Source organism: Desmodus rotundus, chromosome 9 (assembly GCF_022682495.2).
Source record: "Desmodus rotundus isolate HL8 chromosome 9, HLdesRot8A.1, whole genome shotgun sequence".
In the NCBI taxonomy this organism is placed as follows: Eukaryota; Metazoa; Chordata; class Mammalia; order Chiroptera; family Phyllostomidae; genus Desmodus; species Desmodus rotundus.
Window position 1 is genome coordinate 108,320,199 of NC_071395.1, and position 21,125 is coordinate 108,341,323.

The 21,125-nt window shown below is 46.2% G+C and overlaps 1 protein-coding gene across 3 annotated transcripts in view; it reads right to left on the bottom strand.

Annotated features, from left to right (window-relative positions):
* Window positions 1-21,125, bottom strand: part of AP2B1 (adaptor related protein complex 2 subunit beta 1) — a 101,681-nt gene that overhangs the window by 29,210 nt on the left and 51,346 nt on the right. For 2 of the 3 annotated variants that reach the window (XM_053930705.2, XM_053930706.2), the window contains exons 14-18: window positions 17,565-17,757; window positions 6,265-6,306; window positions 5,303-5,449; window positions 4,257-4,402; window positions 441-570 (exon numbers count right to left, since the gene is read on the bottom strand). In XM_053930705.2, the coding sequence (XP_053786680.1) occupies window positions 441-570; window positions 4,257-4,402; window positions 5,303-5,449; window positions 6,265-6,306; window positions 17,565-17,757 (658 nt within the window). The remainder of the gene's footprint in view (window positions 1-440; window positions 571-4,256; window positions 4,403-5,302; window positions 5,450-6,264; window positions 6,307-17,564; window positions 17,758-21,125) is intronic. The other variant, XM_053930707.2, reaches the window with a different exon arrangement.

A 21,125-nucleotide genomic window follows, 5' to 3' on the forward strand; every position in this document is an offset into this window, starting at 1 on the left:
AGTATTTTCAAGACCAAGAGGCTCCCAGAGACCCGAGCAAGTTCTGAGCGCCTTGAAGACTCGGCTACACGTACCACAGATGTGCGCTGGCGGCGGGTATTGGAGCCTGGTAACCCAGCTACACACGGTTGTGCGTTCGAAGGCAACCTCCACGGGATTCTCTGCTGAGACCTAGTTTTATATAAGTGGCATTCAAATTCACTATGTAAGTCTTAGGGGAAAAAAGTTTGTAAAAAAGACTTTGAAAGTTTCTAAATGTTTGAGTAAAAGAACGAGTAACTTTCTCTGTCAATGCATGACTTTAAAAAAAGCACATGAAGCACTTCTCTGCAGAATTATTGTGAATCCAATCCCATGCCCAAATCTAACATGCTTTACACATAAATAACAGAAAATCGGCAGGACATCAACGTGGACGCTGGCTGAAGCGAACCTCTCACCTGCAGGTTGTTCAGAGGCTCCATCTTCATGACCGGGCCCAGGGTGTTGAGGGGCAGGGAGACATCGATGCTCTGGTTTGGCATCAGTGGCGTGTGGATCGCCAGAGGGGTGCTGGGGATGACGCCGAAGCTGGAAGAGAGGGTGACAAAACTCTGCAAGTTAGTCAGGAGGCAGGATTTCACCTGCATGGAAGCACTGATGGGCTTCAATGGCTTTTATTCCACTTCAAGGAAACAATTTTTTTTGCTACTATTAAATGAAGTAACAGAAGGACCTAAGGTGCTCAACTATAATTAACTGTAACACTGGTTACAACATAACCTTTGTTGTCCATTAAATAAATTTGAGGAAGGAGAGATAAGCACAGAATCACTTGCTAGAGCTGATTCTAAAGGTTTATGTTTATCACACCAGGAGGGACAGATACGATAAGTACCTTAATACTCTAAGTACAGCAAAAAGTGATTGATTGGCTTAAACATTCCAAATGACTAGAGTGAGTTGCAGCTGCAAGTCTGGTCACTTGCTAGGCCTAAGGCCGACAGTGAGTACAGTGCCCGTTAGATTGACTTCTCAGCAAAGCTGGTCTAGTGATACAGGAATAGTGAGGGCTTCCGGTCGGGACACTGGCGCAGGCAGACACGGCGCATCTCTTTGCACAACCACGTCAAAATTACAACCAGCCTGGCTGATGAGCCTCAGTGGATTGGGTGCGGGCCTGCAAACCAGGCGGTCGCTGGTTCAATTCCTGGTCGGCGCACATGCCTGAGTTGTAGGTCTGGTCCCCAAGGGGGGCACTTGAGAGGCAACCACACATTGATGTCTCTCTCCCTCTCTTTCTCCCTCCCTTCCCCTCTCTAAAAATAAATAAATAAAATCTTTAAGAAAAAAGTTACAACTAAAATACAGAACCACACTCACTCAGAACCATCAGAAATTGAGTTGAATGGAAGTCTAACAATTACAGAATTAAAAAAACCACATCCATCCAGACTGGCAGGAGGGGTGGAGACACGGAATGGGCTGGTCCCTCACCCATGTGTGGTAGATAAAAATTCAGGAGGGATATATCTTCAGAGCAAGGAGTCCCAGTCTCATACCAACCCCCCAGCCCAGGGTTCCCATGCCAGGGAGATAAGCCCCTACAACTTCTGGCTTCAAAAACCATTGGGGATTGAGTTCCTCTTAAAGAACCCACACATGGACTCGCCTACTCAGATTTACTCCTTCTGAGCTCCAGCAGTGGGGTAGCAGCTTACAAGGCACCAGTGGTGCACAGGGAAAAACTGAAGTGTCTGGCATCAAGGCGAGCAGAGGCCACTGTCCCTTTGCTAAACCCTCCCCCCACAGGGCCAGCAAGCTGATGCCATGTCTGAGACTCCATCAACCTGGCTGACACTGTTTGACTAGCCCAGGAGATGTAGCCGTATCTTATGTTACAGAAACTTAAGAATAAATTTCAGAGATGGAGCAGGAAGGAGAAGTAGACCTACAGGTATAACAAGTACACAAATGAATGCAAGTGAAGAGTTGATGTAGGTAGTATGTCTTTCAAGAGTCATAGATGGCAGAAGAAACATTCTCTTTTTCCTAGAAAAATGTACCTTAGGGCACCAAAGTATAATAATGAGATGATCCCACAAACACATGTTGCTCGTTCTGATATAACATTTATACGCAAAAAACCATTCTGCTCTTCTGATCTTGCTCTCACGAGTAGCGAACTCTGTCAGGAGTCAAGGCTGGCACAGGGACACAGCAGCAGCTTAGTTCTGAGTCTCCCAATTGCTCCTCTTGGAAGTGATACAAAGGAAACACAGGAGGAACATATGCCCTATAAATCTGCGACTCTCGCTTCTGCAGAACTGCAAGTCAGAGAACATCTGCAGGCTGCACGCGACACTGCAGTGTGACGAGGCCGAGGCCAGCAGGACGGTGAGAGCAGCTCTGCAGGTGCAGCAGGGAGGCCCAGGGATTTCCGGGGAACTGGTGGAGGCCGCCCAGAGACCGACAGTAAACCTCCACTCTCGGAGGGGAACCCCGTCCCTCGTGTAAAGTGCTGTGAGTAGGACTGAGACCGAACGGGACAGCACAGAGGTGAAGTGAGAGAAGGTGGACAGTTCCTGGGGGGCTTGGAGGTGGCAACAGCTCAAAAAGCACCACCTTCCAAAGGGGAAACGAACGCCTGGAGACAGGGCTGTGTTCCTCCACTATGCACACTCCGGGGAACCGGACCGAGCTCGGTCAACGTCGGGAATGCCCCAATGACTCTGGGCAGCCGGGCAAAGCGGAGGGGAAGAATCGGGCTAGCAGCTGACTTTTCCACAGGAACATGCAATGACAAAAGAGACTGGAGTTAAAAGGAGTCTGAGTCGAGGATTTTCACACACCAGTCGCAGTTGTGAACCTGCGAGGACTCAAGGGCTACTGTTCACCTGGCCCTGTGCAGGTCCCTCAAGCCCTTTTGGAGGGACCTGGCAGAAGACAGCGGGAACTACAAAAGGACTGGAAATAGGCAAAATATCCAAGACAAACAAAAGGTGGAAGAACAAAATGTAGAAATGAAACAATTTACAAAAATGAGAGAAACTGGGAGCAGGAGAGTGGAAAGGGAGCAAGTAGGCCTCATGTGTCATCACTGGAGGTCAAAGACAACAAGTCAGGTGGAGAAGTTACAGCCTACTTGAAAGTGCCAAGAAAAGGCAAATCCAAAGAAAGACAGTACTAGTAACGTTAGGTAATGGGGCGAGAGGAGAAGATCCAAATCACAGAAGGAAACCAACAGACTCTGCACTGAAAGCAGGGCCTATGAGCATTTCATAAAGGAAAAAGTGTAACTACCAGAACAAAAAAAATATAAACTTTTCTAAGTGCTTAAAAAAACCCCAAAAGCAAAGGCAAACAAAAGCGTGTCTCTGACAGTGTGAAGGTGGGCCACGCAGACTGCCTTAACCATCAGGTATGTCCCCGACAGTGCTGGCCTGTCCCTCAGCGGGGCGGAAACGTCCTGGTGACAGAAGGGAACGCAGACTTTCTAGATACCTCAGGGGGTTCTGACGCGCCGGACTTTCAAATCCAGTTATTCTCAAATGATTACAAGTAAGGAAGACAGTCCCTGATGTAAGTTGTTACTGACCAACTTCATTAAATCTACTTTAGGGTCCAATTACCCTGTTAGAAACAAGTTTGAATCACCTTGTAGTTACGAATAAATGAACCTGCCATCAAAATCCAAGAGTCAGTTTCCTGAACCACAAGGAATAAAAGCCAGTGACATCTTAGAACTACAGGACGTCAACATCTTACTTCTTCGAGGTCTCCTTAGTAAAGCAGAGAATTCGCGGCTAAAAGCAGACTGGCAGCCTCTACTCGCTTATTCGACCAACCAGGTGTACTGGCTGTCTTCCATGTTGATGACATCAACCGAAGTCTTTCATTTTCCCCACCACACTGCGCTTCGGACACACGTTTGTTTTTTCACTACTCTAGCCTCTGTGCCTCAAGATGCCTGGCACACAGATGCTGAACAATTATTTGCTGAATGAGTAAATAGGCTGCAATTTAAAACAAGTTTTTAAATGAACTGTTTCAGTAAAAACACTCTGGTGCTGGGATCCTTTTAAGAAGGCCTTAAGTTAAGGTCCCCTCACTCCACAGGAATGAGTCCCTCAGGCTGCAGCTGACAATGGAAAGGGTGTGGAGGAGCCAGCGTCCACTCTGCGTCCAGCCTCTGCCGACAGGAGGACTGTCACCCGCTGCTGACGGGACATTCTCTCGCTGGGTCTCGGACCCAGCTGGGGACGCCCGTCTCCCACCTGTTCTTGTTGAACTGGATGGCGAAGTCCGTCATGTGCTGCAGGGCTTTGTTGGTGAAGTTCATCTCCATGTAGATGTGCCCCTGGCGGTGCGTGAACGTCCCGGAGATCTCCAGGCCTTTGGCCTTTACTGCAGGCAGCCAGACCTGAAACGCAGCGGAAAGCCCAATGGAACCAGACAAGATTCACCTTGATGCTAGTTGTTTTTGAATAAAGATAACATTAAAATTTCAGTTCCTTAAGGCAATGATGGTGATTTTGTTAGTGGCTTTGGTGAAAGGCTTAATAGGGAAGAAACTGAATCTACTAATGAAAATGTAGGTCTGTAATCTTTGAGCACTTTTTTACCAATATAAAACCATTATCAATAATCTCCTCCAGGGCAAGGGCTATGTCTTACGTATACTTTTAACTCTTGCTAGTTTCAGGAAATAGTAAATAATAAGCACTCGGGCGCTGCTTCGATAATCTCACTACCCACTCTGTCTATGCGACTCACTGATCGCCCACCCCCGGCCCGAACCACAGATGGCAATACATCTCCTGCGGTTCGGCCCTCTGACTCTCCTCCCGAGCACGGCTGCCAGCCGGGCCGAGACTAGCAGAGCACCCAGGACGCACACCTAGACGTTACACCAAACTGGAGCAGGCACTCCAGAATCCACGTGGAGCCGGAGCACCCACGGACAAGAGGAGCGGAGGGAACGAGAATAAAAACGTTCCCTCTCTATACCGTGTCTTCTCTCGCTACTGCACCGCACATCAAATTCACACCAGACCGACCTCAGTGTGGACAAACTGGACAGTATTTCGAAATGTGAGAACAAAACTCAAATTCTCAGTACCGCCAACTCTAAGTCTCACTATAAAAATGGTTAACAAAGATGGTACAGTGCGTCCTACTGCTACGCTTGAGGACACCTTTGATCCTTCTCTGTAACCCTTGGGACAAGGGGTCAAACCCTGAGTTTGTGGTCAGTCAAAGTAACACACGAGAAGCTAAGTAACTGAGGCCCTGCCCGTTGAGGAAGAGCTGCCTTACTCACAGCCTTCGGAGCCACATATCCACCGGGCGCCATCCCTATCCCCGTGGAGAGTTCAAACAGGTCATTCAGACCGCTGCTGACCACGGCAGGGGTGGGGGAGGGAGCGAAGGCCGCAGGCACCGACGAGGGGATGAAGGACTGTCCCACCTGCGGGAAAAGTGGGGGTGGGGGTGGGGGAGTCAGGGAGAGTAGATTAACAGTCCTCAGAATAGTTACACATATTTTAGAAGTACTGATAAACCAGTAAGAACACACCATAATTACACTACTTTAGGCACTGAATTAGTATATTTGTCCTTTTAATCATCATTGACACTAAAATACCTAAACACTACTTCCAAGTTCTAGCAAGAGAGTAATCAGCAGGATTAGGAACCCAGTGATCAAGGTTTTTAATTTGTTTCCAATTTTAGCTTCCATGATTCTGTGCAAAAGGCCGACAAGCACCTAAGGACAGGGAGTTTGTGTCCACAGCAGAAGGAGAAGCCCCCCTACACACCAGCTGCATTCCCACTCGGTCCAGGCCCGTTCCCCATTCAGGCACAAATACCTACCAGGAAACTCTCCTGGGGAGGACGACAGTCGCACCCCCGAACTCACTCACGGGGAGAGTCTCACTCTGAGTCCAACAACGGACTCTGTCAAGGTTTTTAGGTGACACCAGAGAACAAAAGCATTCTCCAGTCACGATGGGAGGTTCCAGTTAGCTCTTCAATGTCAGGAAAACTAAGTCGTCGTAAACACCAGAGCGCCAGTCCCTAAAGATGCCCCTATACCCCAGGTGGTGCGTGACCCCAGAGATTCCAAGGAACCCTACGCTGCTTTCTACTCTCCATCTCGGCTACAGACGCGTTTTGGTGGGCAGCGCTACAGACGGCAGCGTGGCTAGTCTGAGAATGTGTGCGCAGGAAAGGCATCAAACGGGCAGCGCGTCCCGCGGCAAAGAAACGGATGGCACTTACTGCCGGACTTCCTCCAATGCCCCCGCCAAGGTCACTGCCAAGCTGAAAGAGAGAAAGGAGAGAGAGGAGAGAGAGGTAGAGTTCATTTAGCTAATTACTGGATGCCCATACAGAATCTGTAAATCGCTCTACCAGGTTGCTGGGAATACATGCTATTCAACGTGTCTCCCAAAGCGGAAAGAAATTCTAGACTGCAAAGAAGTATTTCCTAAGGGAACCAAGTAGTGGCAGTGATGGTGCGTGGGAGTTTTGAGAAAACTTGGAGCAAAGGTGGAACTGGGACATCTCAGGGATGTTTTGATCCAATCTTTCCACTGGGGTACACAGGCACAAACCCAACAGAATTTAAGAATTTTCATATTCCAAGAAGCTCTACCTTCAAGCTGTAGTATTTTGCATATGTTTTATTTCTCTAAAAGAAAATTTAAGGGAGAAAAAAGAAAAGCAAAGAGAACTAAAATGTACTTTGGTCTACAAAACCTGCTGTTCCACTGAGGAGGGAACCAAACCAGTACTGAGTTACAATTCTAAGCTTCCAAAGTTTCCAAAGTTATAGGTAGAATGAGAGTGATTTTTAGAGTTTAGAACTTTCCTAAGAAAGAAAACAGCTGGGACAGGAAGACATCCTACCGGGGGCGGGGGGGGGGGGGCGCGGGTTGGGGGAGGTATGGGGTTATGCCTCAAATCTCTCTCACAGTCAACACTACCAACACTAACTACCAAGGAGAAATACTGTGATTTATTTGGATGCTAACTACTGGAGAATTAGCCTAATCTAGGTGACAAGAAAGTAATTCCACATGGTCTCAGTTGTGCCTTTGTCCCTCTTGGGGCTCTTACACGCGATTCACCCTGAAGTCCGTCTTCCACGAGAAAAGCACTCAGGAAGAACTGAAGCTGAAACGAGCTGGCATGAAGAAATAGGAAACACGTACACACACGATTAATGGTGCTGCTTAAAAAGCAAAAACCACCTTCGTTTGCTATAGTTTCGCATTTGGTTCCTCCTTAGTTCTCAACGTGCACCTAAAATTCCTCTCGCATCACCAAATGCCTGCATCTGCTGTGCAAAACCATGTCCCCTTCACTGTCTGTCACTTAGTGTGGATACCTGGACGTCTCTGTGACGCGGTCACGCTAAAAACCAAAACTGTAGGCTCTTCGGGATTTGGGGAAGAGGATCTGTCTTCTCAGTGAGCAGATGTATAAAACGAGTGGCCAGAACCTGACAATAACTTGTATTGAAAAATATTCACACCTGGCAAAATCCTGTTTCCCCCACTACAGAAAATAACCCCAGGCAGGGGCCTCTAACTGGCATCAATGAGCACACTCTGCACTAGGCTACAGAGTCCTCCGAACCTCTCGAGTCTGGTTCCTGCAGACACGGGACAACAACCACATGCACAAACAAATAAAAGGGTCGTTACAACTAACAATTTGAACAGTTGGAAGCGTGTGAAAGCAAAAAGAGAAATTACACACCTGCTTTCTCCCTGGCTCTAGAGTATCAGCGCAGGCCTACAACGTGACATCTCAAAAGCACGAAGCCCCTTCTACGCAAACGCACGCTGATATGGTGCTTTCTGGGGTACAGGGCACTACTGGAGATGCAATGAGGGGAACACACACACGAGTAAAACCCAGGTCTGCCCACTGGCAGGAGAAATCAAACGTGAACGCAAGGACGTGTATAATGTACTAAAGCAAAAGAGGGGAGATGTGAAGGGACGAGCCTCCTTCTGGCTCAAGATAATGAAAGGAAGCTTCAAAAAGGCGGCAATATGGAATTACAAAAAGCAAAAACAGGAGGTTATTTCTCAAATAGTGTGAACAAAGGCTGAAAAAAATATTCCCACAAATAGCCCTGGCTGGTGTAACTCAGTGGGTTGAGTGCTGGCCTGTGAATCAAAGGGTCACTGGTTCGATTCCCAGTCAGGGCACATGCCTGGGTTTCAGGCCAGGTCTCCAGTGGGGGCGCATGAGAGGCAACCACATATCGATGTTTCTCTCCCTCTCTTTCTTTCTCCCTTCCCCTCTCTCTAAAAATAGTAAAATCTTTAAAAAAAAGAAAGAAAAAACAAATGAAAGCACAATCAAGGAGGAATGCAGTTCCATTAAATCAGAGCACAGAATAGCTATGTGGAGGGGTGGGAAGGGAAAGTCATAGCAAATAAGGTTGCAAAGGCTGGTTATGGATGTCTTCAGTTTTTAATTTTTCCTTCATACAAACCCGGACGTTCCTTAGATTAAAATTCGAGCTTTCTAAGAGTACTAATAACTACTTCAATTGTGTTTCATTAACTATGGTTTTCAATTTTATATACACAATGCAGCTAAACATCTGTGCTTCTGGTGGGTGGTGGCGGTCAGGAATTAAAAAGCAGTGACGCCCGAGTCTCACCCCAGGGACAGCGGTGGCACTGCTCCAGGTGCGGCCTGGGCGTCACAACTCTGAGAAGCTCCCCCGTCCTTCTCATGCACAGACAAGGTTGAAAACAGTGCCTAGGAGAATGAACTATTATTTCGACTTAAGATTCATCTGCTCAGAAACGACTTCGGAACTAACTTGCAAATAAAAATGAAGGGAGGCCCTGGCTGGTATGGCTCAGTGGAAGGAGTGCCAGCCTGCAAACTGAAAGGCTGCTGGTTCGATTCCCAGTCAGGGCACACGCCTGGGTTGCAGTCCAGGTCCTTGGTTCAGGGTGTGCGAGAGGCAGCCGATTCGACGGGTCTCTCATACATCAATGTTTCTCTCCCCCTCTTTCTTCCCTTCCTTCCCTTCTCTCTAAAAATAAATAAATAAAATCTTTTAAAAAAATGAAGTTAGGACCTGAGGAGGAAAAAAGCCCTTTCTAAGAGGAGGATGCAGAATGTCTCATTTGCCCTGATATTTTGATCTGGTTTCAGGCTCATTCCTTCCTTATCCCCACAAGCACTACCCTCCTTTTTGGCTAGGCTTACCACCCAGAACGGAAAGGGACAGAATTCGTATGGACCTGGTTGGCATTCACTGGCAAGAAATAAAAAGCATGCTGGAAGCGAAACAGCGGTTTTTCTCAAATTTGTTAAATTCAATAAGAGGTCTTGAGAAAAGGCCCTCACTGGTGGTGTTGAGGCCAGAAGAAGCGAAGCCCAACTGTAGCCCTCATTTCTCAGTTATCACTCTTGCTGTCGTATTACATAAACAATGTCCTGGCCGGAAGAGGTCTGAATGTGCTCTCCCCCACTACATGCTGCTCGTCATTTAATTTAAAACCGAGGAAGGAACTAAAAAGAAACCCTGATATTCATTTGTGTTCTGCATAGCAGATACAACTCAGCTCGAATCAGGAGCTCGGATCTTACAGGACGGGATCCAAGGGCCATCAGAGACATGGAGCCAGAAATACAAAGGTTCCCCTAACCACGCTATGTCCAGAGAGCAAGGGGAAAGGAAAACTTCAGTGTTTTCTAACCAGCAGAACTAACGCTTTCTCAGCACTGTTCCTCCTGACTGAAAACGGTCTAAGGAAGGTTATTATCCTCCCCTCTGCAAATATGACAAGATGGCATCACTCACAGCGATGGCATGAGTGACTAATAGGGAGATGTCAGTGAGGATTGAGAGCCAATTACCCAGTGAGTGGCTTCTCCTAATCTACTGTGACAAGCAGAATGATGCAGATATTAATCAAGGAAAAAAAAAAAAGGAAAAGAAAAACTAGAAAGCTGAACAAAACCCAGGAAAGTTTTATGTAACCTGAACCAGCTACTATTAACCATTTCAGTCAGTTGCTGGTACCACCTGGAGTCCAACCGGACTTATCTGCTGGGCGATACTCACTGAGGTAGGGCACAAAATCAGTCCCACTGGGATTTGTAAACACGCAGTGCTCTGTTACCCAGTGAGCCGGGGGGAGCCAGGGGTGCAGGGGTGGGCCTGTGGGGCACAGCTTCACTCTCAGTCTCAGGGGTCTGGATACCATGTTTAAGGGTCTTTCGAGGCTGTCTGCTTCCCACTGCCCCCGCTGCCTTGCTCAGACTCCCACGTTCTCTATGAAGGAAAAACGTCAACTCCAGGCCGACTAAATCAGGATACAAGAAGATGACAGAAGGCGCAGTGCCAATTTCAGGAAAAGAATGTTTCAAATACTGACAACTGAGAATTTTCCGGAAGACCTGCAGCTGATAACCGAGTCCAAAGTTTCGCTCAGAGAAGCTCCCTCAGCCCCCAGCCTAAACCACGGTAGCCGGAGTCATCACATGGCGCTGAGGACACCGCTCACATCTGGCTGCTTTACTGGGTCTGAGGAGGTGCCCAACGGGGCCCCATTCACGCTGAGCTACACAACAAGTGTCCTTGCCACGACACCACTTCAGTAACCGGGGGGCAGGCAGTGATTTCATGGTGACTCAGTATGACCTGGGAGCGAGGGCACTTCCGCGTGGTCGCGTGAGCTCTGTGCAGCACGGCCAGGCTGACCACACTTGGGAGCTGCATCTCGCACAGCTCAGGCTCAGCTGGATGCCTGAAGGAGAGACCCTCATCCCATGGCAAGCAGGTCACAACAGCAGAACTACACAGACAGAACTCAGGACTGAAGTTCTATAAGGAACAAGTCTGCCTGGCTCCAAGAAAAGAAAAAAAAACGTTTGTAATAAACGTTTATGAACTGAGATAGCCACTGAGCAGACAAAAAAAGAAAATCCCAGAAATGATCACAATGACTGATCTGGATTAGCACCTTCGAGGTCCATTTGATCAGTCCCAAGAATCTTCTACAACCGTGGAGTTCTCCAAGAATCTAAAGACATTCTCTTAATTAGAGGCACCGATCTTAAGCTCAGACATTTCTACGCTCCTGTCGAGAGTTATCTGATGTTTTCCAGAACTGATTTAATTGAAAGGAGTCTGAGGAATGCTTCACAGTCAAACCAGAATGATGTAAAAATAGTATACGAAGATTCCATCACGAATAAAACTTACACCAAAACCCTACTGCTGTCAAAAATATCAATCTGTTTTTTCCAATTAGGGTATTAGGGTTTTAGATTTTAGAAGGTACAAACCATTTCCTAGGTGAAAGTATGGTTTTTAGCTGTTGGGCTGCAAATTTTAATTGATCTTCAAAAGGCTGTTCTAAAAGGCATTATAACCTATAATCAAACTGCTGGAAAGAATCTGTAACCATGCAAAAGCTATTAAACTGATGGCTGAGAAGAGACATGTGGAATAGCATAAATTAATTTACATCACACAAAACTGTCAGAATACTCACCGTTAAGGAAAAGGGCTTATATAAGCAGAAAGGTAGGAGGCTGTTTAACAGATTGCTTCCTGAGGTGGAACAGAACACAATGTGACAGAGAGGCCTTGGAGCGGCCACTGCCAGTTTCCCAGGTCAGACAGAACTCACTGCTGAACGTGGTAAAAACCCACAAGAGGCTCTCCACCCTGGCTCCTTTCCCCTGCAGTAGAACCACCCCTGGCTGTACAAGGTGGGGCAAGGAGGGTCACAGTTGTGAGCACACCAACACACAGTTCATTCCTGTATTGCCATTTATTAGTTACCGCGTTATTTTCCATATAAACAACTTATGTTGGCCACACCCTGCATACTTGTTCGTCATCTGTCTCTCCCACTTAGAATAAAAGCTTGTAAGGACTCATCCCACTATATTCCCAGTACACAGAATACAGCCTGACACAGAACATTTATTGAATAAATGACTGTTCTCCTGACCATATAAACAGCTCTACTGGCAATACTACTCCTTAGGTAGATAACTTGGAAATGAATCATTCTATTGGAGAAAATGGACAGAAGGCCAACAGAAGTGTTTCAGCAACTGGTCTAGAGTGTCCTGTCTGCATCGACTTTGCCAACACGTATGAACAGAACCAGCTGGGGGAAAAGGACACCCCTCCCAGGTCAAAGCCCTTTCTAGGGAAGAAATGTATCGCCTGAGTCGTTTCAACAGCCAGTTTTCGCAGAATACCCTGTACATTATTTATTTACCCCGGAAGTACTAGTGCTTCGTATCACTACCCATCGCCAAACAGGTAGGAAGACGTGATTTTGTGGCCCTACTTTAAAGAGGGTAAGATGCTGGAAGACAGATACGTGAACTTACCTAGCCCCTCCTTCTGCGAATAAATACACCTCTACAGCCCTCCTCAAACTTCCTCGTGCCTCCTAGTGTCATGTTGGCCCAAACCACATACCCAGGGCACCTGGGGGGTAAGACACAGAGGTCTAGGGCAAATACACCTTGCGTTTCATAGAAACACCCACGCAGTTTCATATTCTAAGCCTTAGTACATCAGTGTTTAGTCTGTTTACACTACTTCCCATCAAGTAAGACTGACAGTGCGAGATAATGAGCCAAATTTATTCCGCAGCTTCAATACACCCTGCCCCACACTGTGTACTCCGGAGATTGGGCACCCCAGTTTGAGAAGGACCAAAAGTCAAGAGAGACTGGACTCTATTTCAGGAGATGACAAATAAACTGGAGGAATCACAGCATAGTGGAAGGCATATCGACTCTGAAGTTTTGAAAAAGTCCTGAGTTCAAATTCTAACTCTCATGACTTAACTTGCTATGTGGTCTTTAGTTCTCTGTAAAATGAGGCCCGATACCAATTACTTTGCAGGGTTATTTTGAGGCTTAGAAATTATAAAAGTTCTGCCCTGGCCAGTGTGTCTCAGTTGGGTGGAGTGTCATCCCATAAACCACAAGGTCATGGGTTTGATTCCCAGTCAGGGCACATACATGACTGGGTTGTGGATTCAATGTTTCTCTCACATCGATGTTTCTCTCCCTTTGTCTCTATAATCAATGAGCATGCCCTTGGGGGAGAATAAAAAAAAATAGTGGTTAGACAAGGAACCCTGAAAAATTTACCAGGCAGAAGTGGGCCAGTTTACAAAGGTACTTCCCCAACACCACCACTTCAGCTCTGAAAGCACTGCAAGGCTGTTCTAGAGGAGAAATGTAAAAATGCCAACTTAGCAGGTACAATGGATTTCAGATGGGCCAAAAAACCCTAAAAACTATTCCTAAAAATAGTGCATGACTTAAAATATCTGAAAGGTAAAAGCCTGTAAGAAACAGAGGAGGAGGTTCTGAACACCACGCAGCGGAGCCCGGAAAAGGCAGTTTCTCCTCTACCGCACCCGACTGCAGCTAGGCACACCGAGAGCACAACCCACCCTTCGTCAGCACAAGGGCACTCTGGGCAATGCTTCCTTTACATTCTGATGTGACACGTAGTCGAGATGCAATTACTGTGTTAGTGACCCTCACAGATGCCAGAGTCATCAGCACGTGGCTGCCTTTACAACATGCACGCAAGAGTTACAGACACAGGCATCAGGTCACCTCACACGCTACACACCAGAAGGAGCTACACCAGGAAACAGTCACACTGCCCAGAACGAGCAGTTTCTTAGATTCAGTATCAGAGGCATCAGAAGACACATACACAGCTTTTAAAACAAAGAACAACAACAACAAAAAATCCAAGTAATACTCTTGCAAACCTACATCTAAATAGTACACCATCTTGTTCTACATACAGAACACATATAAACTCCATCACCTGAAGTCATTCCACATCAAGGCAACAGTTAAGTTTATACTAAAAGGAGGAGGAAATTATCTACAGACTTCAAGCAAGAGAACACTGTAGTCCCCCATCAGCTGCAGGAGACACATTCCAAGACCCCCAGTGCACGCCTGAAACCGCAGACAGTACTGAACCCTGTAGTACCCACTCCGTTTTTTCCATGCACACACCCTCCGGTAAAGTTTAATGTGTAAATTAGGCACAGGAAGACATTAACAGTAACAGTAGGACAGAACTGTGATAAGAACATAACTCTTCTCTCTTTGGTAACTGAGATGGCAACTCAGTGGCTGGCGAGCCAGGGCAGGGTGGGCACACAGGACAAAGGACAATCCGCGTCTGGGCAGGGTGGCATGAGATTCCACCCCCTCCCCCCCACCCCCGCTCATAGTGCGCATGATGTAAGACTTACGGATTGTTTATTTCTGAAATTTTCCATTTAATATTTTTGGACTGCAGTCGACCACGGGAAGCTGCAACCATGGAAAATGAGAAAACCATGGATGGGGGAGGGGGCTGACTGCATTTCCTGAATGACGATTCTAGAAGAAGTCACAACTCACTAAATCTCCAAAATTTCACAAGTGCAGTAATGAAAGAGGGTAAACAAGACCTGAAAGGATTTGAAAGGGGAAAAATAAAATCATCTTTAAGACAGAGGAATAGAAAATGGGTAGGCAATAAAAGAAATTTTAGTTTCTAACTATGAAAAGTGAGAAGGGGCTAAAAAGGACCCTGAAATGGAGCAACTGAATCTGAGTTGCTTATAATTCTCCTGTGGAAATTACTCTCTTGGCTTAGAGATCAATTTTCAATACCTCCACCTAACTCCGTTTGAAATTTCACATGACTCAATGTTCTCAAGCTAAGCTGCGAAATTAAAATAACCTGGGTGTCTTTTTAAAAACAACAATGGTCAGGTCCTCCCCGAACTTCTGTTTAATTGTCCTAGGATTGGGCCCAAACATTAGACAGTACTTTTTAAAATATGGTACTAATTACGTGGTTCGAGTTGAGAACCGTGACGCTCGAAATGAAAGGTTAGTAGCTGCCACGCTTCACCAGCCGCACACCACCGACCTCCTCTCTGGGTAAGGTCCTGTGAGAAGACAGTGATAAAGCTGTAGCCACACTTGCTGATGGCCTCTCTGCCTCGAACACTGAGCTGTAACCCAGTGCCAGGCGGCCACCTAACTCTCCTCCTGACCGTATTTTAAAGGGGGGGGTCTGGGTCAAATTCTACCACTCCTGGCAACACTATTCTTCCTAGAGAATAAAAGAAAGCCTTCTAACAAAATAAGAGTTTCTCGCCTTCCCTCAGTTAATCTGAGGCACTGGAGGGGCCAGGAGTGTGTTCACTACTGCGGTCGAGAGAAAAAGGCATCTCCGCTAACCAGCAGGAGCAGTCCAAACACCACACTGAAGAGGTTCGCAGGGCTCACAGAGGTTCTCTGAATGTACTAAGCAAAACGTGGCCCATGAACCCGGGAACCTGTCAGAAGTGCAGACTCACAGGCCTCGCCCAGCCCGACTAAATGAGAACCCGCCCTGTGCGGGGGGCTCCAGGGGCTTTATCTGCACATTACTGTTTGAGAAGCTCCGACATGAGGCAAGAATTCACTCAAGAAATGGTACTATTTACAGAGATTAAGTGAAAACATCAAGGATTACTTTCCTCTTTAAATTAGGTCATTTGCACAAGGACAATAAAAACATCTTGAGAGTGGCCTAGTCTCCTGCTGCCTGAGAAACACTCCTCCCGTACAGCCAGACTGAGGCATTCCTTTGTGATGCTCTCTTAAGAGGAACCTGGTTTTAAATGGCTTTTACTCCTTTTCACTTTGATTTCTGGGATATATTTATATACCAGAGTAAGTTGAAAAAAACTGTATTAAATACTTTCTGGCGCTGTAACACCAAGTATATCATTTTAAAATCAGAAAAAGGAAAAGTTAGAGTTACACAGGAGCACTGCTGGGCCTACATAGCAAAGGCTGTGTATTTAGAATCCAGCTTACTCCTCCCCCCAGAAGAACATCCTTTACAAAAAAAGAAAAGCAAAGAAGTGTGACACTAACGTGTGACGCTGGCTACTACAATCTAAGGCAGTTCTTTCTATCTAACGCAATACTTGCGAGAACCCTAACATATGACTGAAGAGCTATGTAAAATAAGAACACTAATTGGTTTTAGGGGCCAGCAAGAGCTAATACAAAGCCAAAAAGAAATAACACATCTCTTTCCTTCCACGCTAAAGTGGGTCAAGAAATAAGAGCACAGCATCCTGGGCCAGGCAACATCAAAACACGGGGCCTTTTCCTCCCCTCCATCCTTCCAACTGAATTTGTCATTCTTAGGTACAATAAGCCACCAGGGAAATTAGTAAGTAGGACTGTTAACCATAAACTTAAGAAGGATGTAACATTTAACTTGTGGTTGATACATCAACAGAAAAGAAAAGTTACTTCGGTGTTTATAAAGGATTTCTGGAAGTCACCGTGAGTATTTCAATACTCGTTTGTCAGTCTTCCGCGTCTCTAAGGAGGCTGCACAGCAATGCAAAATGATCACATGAGAATCAGCAAACTGCACGCACTAAAGATACGAATACGAAAAGCACGACAAACACTAGCGGAGCGCGCATTCGGGTCACTGTGCGCTGGAGTCCAGAGCTTGGCCAGTGCAGACTCCGAGAGCAGGGACTTGCCATTGGCAGACGCGCCTGCAGTGGCCATCACAAATCCAAGACAGACGCTGCTCACGAGGCAGAAGAGAAAGTGCTAGCGTGTGTAGCAGAAAATAAGGCTGTTTTGTTTATGTAATTGAGAACATACATTTTCGTAACCACGGCAGCTGCCTTCTGATTTCTGATGTTGAGAAATGCATTGCTTGTTGGGCATCTCTCCAGTCTTCAGGGTGACAGACATCCTATTTGCAAGTGTCTAGCTGAAAGAGCCCACCCAATCCCATTGCAGGTAAGCACGGAGTCTGCAGGCAGCTATGTGAGGAGACCTGTTATTTCTCTAGCCTTCTCTACACACTAAGAAGGTCATCTTTAGTATTTCTCATTTATCTTTTACAGCAACAAAAACTAATTTTGGTTCCCACTGGTGGCACATATTCAGACACTCTGGACTTTGGAGCCTTTTAGTAAGAGAATCCTGGAAGCTAATTAAATTGGAAGTGTGATGGGGGTGGGGGAGTGGTGGTGAAGAACCAATTCAGCAGTACTTCCCAATAAAGGTACATTTTAAATACAAATAGCTGCCTCAACGTCTTTTAGCGTCAGGCCATAAGCCAATAAAATATTAAAAAGGCAAAGGTTTGAAAGCCTCAAAAGAGGATGATCTCTACGAGGTCACTGGAGTGCTATGCAGGTCCAGAGGGGAACCATGGAGGCCACTGGAGCTGCGAGCAGGAGCAACTCCGGCTCTGGAAAGGACGCTAAACGTGAGGGCTGCCGGGCGGTGAGTTAGCATCTTCTTCTTAGAGTCAGGCGACACAGTGACCCTGTACACTTCAGACACACTTAATTCTCTGAAGGGAAAGCATTCTGTCCCTTATCAAAGCACAATGCTCTGCATATCAAGGAAGGATCTAGTTCTAAAAAGCTGAATCACTTAAAGTTCTTTAGCATATCAAGAATTAAAAACCACCAAGAGAAAGAAGGAAGAGAGATGCTTACCAGGCTGTCTAGTCCTCCTCCCAAGAGGTCCACTGCTCCCACCTGCATGGAGGATACCTGCGGCACATTGACTGGGGGGCCGAGGTCAAGGTTTAAAAGGTCTCCAAGAAGGTCTCCTTGAGAGGGAATGACCTGAGGCTGCTCCAGGTTGGTGGCCGTGGTGGTGCCAACAGGGCTGTCCCCAGCGTCCGTGCTGCAGTCACACAAAGAAGGCAAAAAGGTCAGTTTCACCTGGGGCACAATAACAGGGCAACGAGTGAATGTCAGACGTGTAAAACACAGGAAAAAACCCACCTCTTAATTTACAATAATTTGCTGGTGCACATGAAGAGATACTAGCTAGTCTTGTTTTTATCAAAATACAGTCACTAAAATGAAAATAAGTGTATGCTATATAACATCATTAACCGGTGTGTCTTCACTGTTCTCAAGCAGCTTACACTCTGATGACAGAGCACCAGCACTCACAAATGCCGGAAAGGGACGTTCACCGCGCAACGGCAGCGAGGAGCACCGCGCGTGTGCGCAGGACAGAGGGGAGGCCACACAAACGGGACTGACCAGGTGGGGCGACTCTGAAGGCTCCTGCGGACGGGTTACCAGCTGGGTTTTGAAGAAGAGCACAGCTGTGAGAAACCACCAGGGAAAGACCTTCCGAAACGGAAGGGATGATGTGCGCAAAGGCACAGAAACGAACCACCTGACGCCAGGTGGTGAAAGACTCTGTCGGCAGGAGCACAGCCTGAGGTTGGTAAGATCTGGGGGGAGAAGACGAGGAAGATGTAACTTTGAAACGGGTCTGGAGGGTTCGTTTTCTATGGCAGGTGATGCGGAATCATTTTGTTTTGGTTGAACACAGAACTAAAAGTAACATGGGAGGAACACTATTCTAGCAGCTGTGTGTATAACGGACTGAAGCTGTGAGAATGGACATGAAGACCAGCTAAGGTGCCTAAACTGCTACTGTCGCTACGCTGTAAAAATAAAAAGGAACTGGTGCACCCCAAGAGATATTTAAAAAAAAGAGGAAAACGATCTTTTCAGTAAATGGAGCTGACTCAGCTGGATAGCTGTGTGGGAAAAAACAAAGCTGGACCCTGACACCTCAGAACATACATAAGAATGAAGGAGATAAATCAGACAAATGTGAATGGGAAAATCTAGGCGAGGGTCTTGCTGACTTTGGCGTGGACCAGTTTCTGTAAGAAGCACTAACCATCAAAGAAAAGAATCCACGGACGGGACCCGTTAGAATTACTAACGTCTCTTCTTCAGGTGACACCAGGAAGAGAAAGAAAGTGAAGGAGGAATCTCCGCAGATTGGGAGGAAATGTTTGTTAACACCCTCATTTGATAAATGACTCACATCCGAACTAAACAATGAAATCCTGTGAATCATTTACTCATTATACAAAGAATTCCTACAAAGAAGAAGACAATTCATTTAAAAAATAAGGAAACACCAGGCACGCCACGGAAGAGGACGAACCAGCAGCTTGTGAATGCGGCTCACCTGGAACCCTCAGGTGCACATGGCTGGAAGGAGTGCACTTCGGTGCACCCACCTGAGGATCCCGGCAGTGTGTCCTGCAGCTAAGTGCACACCTGTTCTATGGCCTCGCAGTTCCACTCCTTGGTGCGCGCGAGAGAAGCGAGTACATAAATCTACCAGGAGACACACAAGATTATTTACAGCAGCTTTATCCACAGGAGCCCCAAACTGGGAATAAGCCAAAGCACATAAACAAAAGACATAAATAAAGTGTCGCATATTCAGGCAATGGCATATACTATGTATCAATAAACAGGAACACAGGAACACGTAACTGATAACACACCACAGATCAGCCTCACATAAATTATGATGCATGAAGGAAGCCAGACGCAGAAGAGTAAAACTGCTGTGTGTTCCATTTCTGTGATTCTCAAGAACAGGCAAAACTCCCCTATGATGACAGAATCAAAACCATGCTCATCTCTGGCAGGTGGGTGCCAACGGCGAAGGCGCGTGAAGAGTCTTCTAAGGGCTGGAAGCAGCCTGTACCTGCTCAGGGCAGTGGGCGTACAAGTGTATAGAAACATAACGATTTCTCGAGCTATACACTAAAGATTAGCACACTATTAATACTAACGTTATTACAAATATTAATTTAAAAAGTGGGGACAAAACCCCCATGAAGAAAATTTCAGGCTCAGATAGTTTCACTATGAATTTTTCCAAAGACTTAAGGAAAAAAAGTAAAACCAATCTTAGATAAATTTAAAAAAGAATAGAAAATAGCAATTGAGAAAATCTGAAAGCAGTGCAGAGAGCTTATTGACTATGAAGCCACCAGTCGATGTTGCTCATGTAGATTCTCTCTCTCTAACGGCAACGAAGAAAGGCCTCAGGTGAGGGTTTAAAAAAAGTATTTCTGGGGGAGATGGTATGAAGTCGGGGATTTAAAATACTCCCTCCCCCCCCTCAAATTGTGGGGGTGATAAATAAAATGTAATTGACAAAATAGTGGTAACTGCTGAAGTTGAGTGAGTTTGTCACGCCATTCTATCTGGCATTTTTTCTAAAGTTTATGTAACTAAAATTGAAAAAAGGAGAAAAAGCACTGTAAAAATTCCACTAGTAAACAAATGTTTTCTTAAGAAAACCTAGGTAGATTTTGACAATACCTGACAACAGATGACTAAGAAGGATGAAGAATCAAATTCAGAAAATAAACAAAAGCTAAGAAGCAAAAGACTAGTGATACTCCTTATAATTGCAGAGGATCTGAAGGGATGATGAGAAAAATAATGTTGTTTTCCATTTTTTAAGTAAAAAAACAAAACAAAACAAACAGAAGTCCACCAGACGGCTGAAGACCAGGGACTGGCAGGCAGAATTAGCGAAGTAAGCTTGGGAAGAAGTTCACGCGCACGCTCCGGTGAGATCAGCAGAGTAACACGGGGGCGTGGTGTTAAGAGCAAGGGTCTAGAATAAGAACACAGAGTGCGTGCTGGCTTCACTAATTACTAGTTGCATGATCATGGGCAAATGGCAACAGCACCAAAACAAAGGGTTCTATTTTCGGGAGGATGAAATAAAAACATGGCATAAACTGTAAGGCCTTGTAATAGATCAGCGTAGCTGTGTTGAGGAGGTAAGTTCCCTGAGGGGAACGCACAGAGAAGCACAGAAGAGAAGGTTCAGAATCAGCCTTGTGATACAGCCAAGATTAATGGTCAGAGAAGAGAAGAGAACTGCAAACATTACAGGGAGAAAAACAATCCGAGAAAGATAACGTAGGCGGAAAAGTGTCAAAAAAGCCAAGACGGACAGTTATCTAAACAGGGTGCGGTGGTGGTGGTGCAGATACAGTCAGAAACTAATAAAAAAGCCGGAAGGGGAAGCAATTTCACCGACTCCCGCCAAGAAGTACACGAAATCGCCAGGAACGGTCTTTCTCTGCATGCGAAATCCTACCGTCTTGGGACAGCCGTGTAGAAGTGACAGAGCACATTCGCCAGCACCCCCAAGGGGAGGCAGAGTACACCCCCGCACCCGTTTCCCTTCGCTAGAGCAGA